The 7,559-nt window shown below is 40.5% G+C and overlaps 1 protein-coding gene across 1 annotated transcript; it reads left to right on the forward strand.

Moving 5' to 3' along the window:
- The first annotated feature begins 976 nt into the window (after positions 1-976).
- LOC148737951 (uncharacterized) lies at positions 977-6,974 on the forward strand. The gene is made up of 5 exons (XM_088751388.1): positions 977-988; positions 1,471-1,552; positions 1,637-3,927; positions 4,168-5,654; positions 5,989-6,974. The coding sequence occupies exons 1-4, from the start codon at positions 977-979 to the stop codon at positions 5,644-5,646; spliced, it is 3,864 nt and encodes a 1,287-aa protein (XP_088607514.1). The 3' UTR covers positions 5,647-5,654; positions 5,989-6,974.
- The last annotated feature ends 585 nt before the right edge of the window (positions 6,975-7,559 follow it).

The following is a 7,559-nucleotide window of genomic DNA, read 5'->3' on the forward strand; positions in this document are numbered from 1 at the left end:
AGATTTTCGTATTTTTTAAATATTTAAAGCATATTTGTAAATTCACATGTATTTCACCACTTGGGTGCCATTTTTTTTTGAATACTTTTAATAAACCTTCTATCTCATATTTGAGGGATAAGAAAAAAAAAAAAAAAGGGGGTCAGAAAAAAGGGGGTGAAAACTCACCCATTTCACCTCCCCTGGATCCGCGCCTGAATCTAAGAAATTGCATCAAAGAAGCCGAACCCAGTGCATCCCAGATACTAGCTGGGATAGGAGACCACAGGTTAGGAGCGAGGCAAATTTTATACAGATATTTTTCCCGTGAGAGAATCTGATCACAACATTAAATGAAATAAACTTCGTTTTTCATGACACAGCATAAAAATCAATTAAAGAAATGATCCTCGCAGATGGACCTCGATTTAAGCCATTGAAATTTTTTTTGGCCTCTTTTCTGCATTTGCATGTAATGACCACCTAAAACTCATTTCCTAAATTTCATAGGAAACTACCAAGAGTGTCTCGATGATGCAGCAGTTGCTGTTCAATTGGAACCCACTTTAATTAAAGCCATCAAAAAAGGTGGGTTCTCAGCCATAATTCATCAAAACTCTTTCCATGATTTCGTCAAAAGTGAACAGTGTGGATCACGGCAGGCTACATCACTCCAGGTGTCCATGATATCTGCTGTGTTTATATCTGCTATAAAGGTAAAAAGCACTAGTAAACGTCAATAAAATTTCAATTGAACCTTCGTTGGAAGCCGCTTTGTATAAGCTCCTTATAGTCCATTTTAAGTTCTTCCACTGTTCATAATTTCTTCTTTATCACAATTTGTTTTTTCGAGCTAAACAAAAATCAAATCGTTTTCTGCATACGTTTGTACCTTGACGGTAATAACTACCTTGCACCACCGACTGCTGTCTTCTTTTCAGGAGCCAGTGCATGTGTCGAGCTTTCCTTGTATAAAGAAGCAAGAAGCTGGTTTCATATGGGATTGGCCGTATCCTTTCACGAATGTTTCAAACAAGATACAACAAGCTACGCAAGCAACATTTCCAGGAAAATGAACACGTTACAGTCACATTCGTATACAAGTAATGCAAGCAATGTTCACTGATACTGCACTTAGGAGTCGTTAGGAGCTAAAGTATTCTCAAAGGGCTGTTTAAATTACTGCGCAATTTTCACTTTAAAAGAATTTATTTTAAAAAGTCATTCAACAATTTCGAACGGATGGCCCCTAATTTGTATCTCTTGGCGAACATCACCTTGACATTCAAAACTAAGCAAATAATTGAGCTTGAGAGCTGGTTTGGTCACTCTAAGATACTCAAAGAGACCAAATCTCTGAAAGAAACCCAAGTCCGAGCTAACGCTCTACTTTTTAAGGTTCTATCTAGTATTCTAAATTGATAAATAACACATTTCCACCTCATTCTCGCACATTCATTCATAATGTATTTATCCTTGACACGTTTTAAGATTGACAACAGCAGCGAACCCCTGATCAATTTACTCAACAAATCTAATGCTAAACTAAAAGTTTTGGCAAACAGATATCCCAGTCTCGGCTATGGTTCTCAAGGCCTGGGACAGTTCAAAATAGCAATCGGGTACCATAAACGTCATCTAAAAATTCCTAAAGAAGTTGGAGACAAGGCCGAGGAGGAAAGCGGTTATGGTAATCTCGGCTGCGCTTATGACAGTCTAGGACAGTTCAAAACAGCAATCGGGTACCATGAACGTCATCTAGAAATTGCTAAAGAAGTGGGAGACAAGGCCGAAGAGAGAATTAGTTATGGCAATCTCGGCTGCGCTTATGACAGTCTAGGACAGTTCAAAACAGCAATCGGGTACCATAAACGTCATCTAGAAATTGCTAAAGAAGTGGGAGACAAGGCCGGAGAGGGAAAAAGTTGTCATCAGCTCGGCTTCGCTTATCTAGGTCTAGGACAGTTCAAAACAGCAATCGGGTACTATGAACGTCATCTAGAAATTGCTAAAGAATTGGGAGACAAGGCCGAGGAGGGAATCAGTTATAACAATCTCGGCTCCGTCTATAACAGTCTAGGACAATCCAAAACAGCAATCGGATACCATCAAAGTCATCTAGAAATTGCTAAAGAATTGGGAGACAAGGCCGAAGAGGGAATAAGTTACGCCAATCTGGGCTTCGCCTATAGCAGTCTACGACAGTTCAAAACAGCAATCGGATACCATCAACATCATCTAGAAATTGCTAAAGAATTGGGAGACAGGGCCAGAGAGGCAATAAGTTACACCAATCTCGGCAATGCTTATGGAGCTCTAGGACAGATCAAAACATCAATCGAATACTTTCAACGTGCTGTAGAAATTGCTAAAGAAGTGGGAGACAAGGCCGGAGAGGAAAGAAGTTGTGGCTTTCTCGGCATCGCTTATCTAGATCTAGGACGGTTCAAAACAGCAATCGAATACCTTCAACGTGCTCTAGAAATTGCTAAAGAGGTGGGAGACAAGGCCAGAGAGGGAAAAAGTTGTGACTATCTCGGCAAAGCTTATCATGGTCTAGGACAGTTCAAAACAGCAATCGGGTACCATGAACGTCACCTAGAAATTGCTAAAGACGTGGGAGACAAGGCCAGAGAAGGAAAAAGTTATGCCAATCTCGGCTGCGCTTATGACAGTCTAGATCAGTTCAAAACAGCAATCGGGTACCATGAACGTCATCTAGAAATTGCTAAAGAAGTGGGAGACAAGGCCGGAGAGGGAAAAAGTTGTCGCAGGCTCGGAAACGATTATCACTGTCTAGGACAGTTCAAAACAGCAATCAGATACCTTCAACGTGATCTAGAAATTGCCAAAGAAGTGGGAGACATGGCCGAAGAGGGAATCAGTTATGGCAATCTCGGCTGCGCTTATGACAGTCTAGGACAGTTCAAAACAGCAATCGGGTACCATGAACGTCATCTAGAAATTGCTAAAGAAGTGGGAGACAAGGCCAGAGAAGGAAAAAGTTGTCGCAGGCTCGGAAACGATTATCACTGTCTAGGACAGTTCAAAACAGCAATCAGATACCTTCAACGTGATCTAGAAATTGCCAAAGAAGTGGGAGACATGGCCGAAGAGGGAATCAGTTATGGCAATCTCGGCTGCGCTTATGACAGTCTAGGACAGTTCAAAACAGCAATCGGGTACCATGAACGTCATCTAGAAATTGCTAAAGAAGTGGGAGACAAGGTCAGAGAAGGAAAAAGTTGTCGCAGGCTCGGAAACGATTATCACTGTCTAGGACAGTTCAAAACAGCAATCAGATACCTTCAACGTGATCTAGAAATTTCCAAAGAAGTGGGAGACATGGCCGAAGAGGGAATCAGTTATGGCAATCTCGGCTGCGCTTATGACAGTCTAGGAGAGTTCAAAACAGCAATCGGGTACCATGAACGTCATCTAGAAATTGCTAAAGAAGTGGAAGACAAGGCCAGAGAAGGAAAAAGTTGTCGCAGGCTCGGAAACGATTATCACCGTCTAGGACAGTTCAAAACAGCAATCGGGTACTATGAACGTCATCTAGAAATTGCTAAAGAATTGGGAGACAAGGCCGAGGAGGGAAGAAGTTGTCGCAAGCTCGGCATCAATTTTTTTTATCTGGGACAGTTCAAAACAGCAATCGAATACGTTCAACGTGCTCTAGAAATTGCTAAAGAAGTGGGAGACAAGGTCGCAGAGGGAAGAGGTTGTGGCTCTCTCGGCTATGCTTATAACAGTCTAGGACAGTTCAAAAGAGCAATCGGGTACCATGAACGTCATCTAGAAATTGCTAAAGAAGTGGGAGACAAGGCCGGAGAGGGATTAAGTTATCGCGGTCTCGGCTGCGCTTATGCCTATCTAGGACAGTTTAAAACAGCAATCGGATATCATCAACGTGGTCTAAAAATTGCTAAAGAAGTGGAAGACAAGGTCGGAGAAGAAGGAAGTTATGGCAATCTCGGTATCGCTTATCACAGACTAGGACAGTTCGAAACTGCAATTGAGTACCATCACCGTGCTCTAGAAATTGCTAGGGAAGTGGGAGACAAGGTCGGAGAGGGAACAAGCTTTTGCCTTCTTGGCAGCATTCGTCTAAGTCAAGGAGAGTTTAAAGCAGCAATCGAGTGTGATGAACGTCACCTAAAAATTGCTAAAGAAGTAGGAGACAAGACTGGAGAGGCATGCTCACTCTGTTCTCTTGGTAAAAGTTTTGAGTGCCTAGGAAATGTTTTGAAGGCGTTTGTCTACTTTCAGTCGAGTGTGGAGGTGTATGATGATATCAGGGCCAGTCTTCAACTCAACGATCAGTGGAAGATTTGTTATCGTGATCAACACCAAACGGCGTACAAAGGTTTGTGGCGTACACATCTACAGCAAGGTAACGTCGTAGAGGCTCTTCTTGCCGCAGAAAAAGGACGTGCGCAGTCTCTGAGAGATCTCATGGACACAAGATATCAGCCTGGAGATTCTTCAACAAAGAACTCTTCGAACAATACGTTTCTGAGTGCTGTTCCATCGAGCACAGTTTTTATGGCTATAAATGGTCCTTTCGTTTACCTCTGGGTAATCCTCAGCGAGAATGACATCCAGATGAGAAAGGTACATGTAAATAGTTTCAAGTATGAGGATGATTTGGAAATTTTTATTGAGCACCTGAACGAAACCGCTCTTGAGGAGATTGGTGCAAAAACAAATGATAGATGCGAAAACCCTTCGCTTGATTCGCCGAAACGGGAGGAAATGGCGGGTGATGTCATCCCAATTAATGTGTGGTACTCGAAATCCAGGGCTTTACAGAAGCTTTATGAAATCATCGTTACTCCCATTGCTGATTTGATCGAGGGTAGAGAGCTTACATTTGTTCCTGAGGGGCCATTTTGCCTTGTACCTTACGCAGCATTGGAGGACTCCAAGTCAACTTATCTAGGTGATTCTTTTACAATTCGTGTACTTCCTTCCTTGACGACCCTGCAATTAATTCCTGATTGCTCAGCTCAATTCCATATGACGACTGGTGCATTGCTTGTTGGAGACCCATGTTTCAAAGATATCATCTATCAGGGAAGACGTTTGCAGCAACTTCCAGGAGCACGGAAAGAGGTGGAGATGATAGGACGTTTCCTCAATATCGCCCCTCTCACTGGAGAAATGGCAACAAAAGATGAAGTGTTAAACCGAATGTCATCGGTGGCTTTGGTACACATCGCTGCGCATGGTAAAATGGAAACTGGAGAAGTTTTTCTGGCACCTAACACCACACGAGAAAACCCAAAACCTCAAGAGAAAGACTACCTAATGACAATGAATGATGTAGTAGAATCTGGACTGCGAGCACGACTTGTTGTATTAAGTTGCTGTCACACTGCTCGCGGGGAGGTTATGGCTGAGGGTGTGGTAGGCATCGCGCGAGCACTTTTGGGTGCAGGAGCTAGATCTGTTGTGGTAACCTTGTGGGCGATTGACGACGAGGGAACCCTGGAGTTCATGAGTTTCTTCTACGATGCGCTTGCTAAAGGAAAGAAGGCAAGTGAAGCTCTCAATCAGGCCATGAAGTGTATGAGAGAAATTGGAAAGTTCAAGGAGGTGAAGCACTGGGCACCATTTGTACTCATTGGGGATGACGTCAGCCTGGATTTCAACGATGTTTAGACGCTGAAGTAAGCAACTATTCTGTTTATAATTTTTACTTAAAAACATAAAAAGTGACTTTGAATCATAATTTATTGTTTATATTTGAGCAGTGTTGCTTTTGCTATTGTTTTGCTTCTAATCGGGTTAAAAGTTTATCTTTTTGCCCCAGCTAATTGAGATGCGGTACAATCGCGTGGAGAAACCTACGATTACAACAATCTTTTAAGAAAAGATGATACGAGCTAAAAAGGAAATATCTTATATGAAAATCTCGTTGTGTAGTGTATCTCTTCATGTCTAGGGAAAAATTTTATTGTAACTCAACGATCTATTCTAAATTTAGATTCTTTTATTTAACAGCTGAGGCAGTGAGCATTGGAATCCAGAGGAGTTTGTAGTTACCAACAAATGTTGATATTTGGAGCAAAAACCAGGAAGATACCGATGAAATCTACGTCAAGAGTCTTCTTTGCAAAGCAGAGACAACCAAAAGACGGCCAACGTCTAATTCAACAAGTGGCATTAAAGATTTCCATTGACTCAAAAAGTTGAACTGCTGTGACGAGCATGTAGAACTTTCGACACTCAAAAGGAGAACTTTTAAGTGTTTTGATCTTTGATATCTTGCTTAAACTTATTTCTATACATATTTTTAATGAGAAAGTTTTAAAATTATCAGGATTAGCAATCTGAAAAGTAACATTTTTTATCTAACTTAATCTATCAACAGGATCTCGGGCGTAACATTTACTTCGAGGTTAGAACGTCTGGAAAACGCTGTCAGCGTTTTCTGACAGGTTTTTCTCGATCATTTTTTCTCGGGAGGAATGTAAGGCTATCATAGCCATATGCATGTCTAGAGAATTTCCATTGAACTTAGAGAGTAGTCAGTTGCCCCATTGCTCCGTGATCATAGTTTATGTTCGAAGGAAATTGTGATTAGCGGTTTGAGGATTTTTACTAAGTCATTGCTTAAGTCAATGTTATTTTAATTTCCGAGAAAATAACAGATTCTGACCTTTATGGCCGGAAGTTAGTCTTGGGATTACTTATTTTTTTAAGATTTCTCCTTTACGTTTGAATGCGATAAATTGTGTTTTTTGTATAAGCATTTCAACGTATTTTTAGGATGCTGTTTAAACTAATCGTCCAAAGGCAAAACGAATATTTTTTTTTAATTTGTTACCGACCAGCATAAAATTGCGTATCCTACGAAGCATTGAAAGAAGCACAGAAATTGCGAGGGAGTAGGAAACAAATGATTTTATTTAGTCCCTTTAATTGGATTGTTTACCTATTGTATGAGTACAATAAAATAACGTTCGAATATCAAAAAATGAGACAAATCGTTGGACATTTTGTTGGAAGGGTAGGGAAAGTCAATAACAAAATGAAGAAAAGTCTCTAGCAACCTGCAAGCAGCAACTGCCTTGATTGGATATATATGTATATATATATATATATGTATATACATATATATATATATACATATATATATATATATATATGTAATAATTTATAGCTGTATGACAGTTATCGATGAATGCCTGAATCATATCTGTGAGGCCATCAAGTATTTGGCAGAATGTGTCAATAAAATTGAACCCGTAGGACAAACAAATGGGAAGAAGATAGTTATCAGAGTACTTAACCTCATAAAATCAATATTTCATCAAATACATTCAGCTTTTCTCTTTCCCTTCTGTTTTATTTAGTTCTTTCACATGCTAAAGTAAAAAAAACAACTAAATCAGGGCTAACTTAGAGCACAAGAGTAGTTTTTGATTGTGTTTCTTGATGAGGACTCACGATTTTTCTTCCTACGCTCGTGACAAGACGAAAAAACGTCTTTCTCTGAACAAAAGTTCGTTTCGAATTTCGCCCAGTGATCAGTGTAGCTTACGCGATTTTCTGTTCTTGCACTAGCCTGC

The sequence above is a fragment of the Stylophora pistillata genome, chromosome 2 (assembly GCF_964205215.1).
Source record: "Stylophora pistillata chromosome 2, jaStyPist1.2, whole genome shotgun sequence".
In the NCBI taxonomy this organism is placed as follows: Eukaryota; Metazoa; Cnidaria; class Anthozoa; order Scleractinia; family Pocilloporidae; genus Stylophora; species Stylophora pistillata.

Excerpts from the sequence above, each read along its gene's own strand:
- LOC148737951 (XM_088751388.1), top strand. Across the intron at positions 1,553-1,636 it reads TTTGGCAAACAGATATCCCA|TTGGAGACAAGGCCGAGGAG; the intron begins GTCTCGGCTATG and ends TTCCTAAAGAAG. Across the intron at positions 3,928-4,167 it reads CTAAAGAAGTGGAAGACAAG|ACTGGAGAGGCATGCTCACT; the intron begins GTCGGAGAAGAA and ends GTAGGAGACAAG.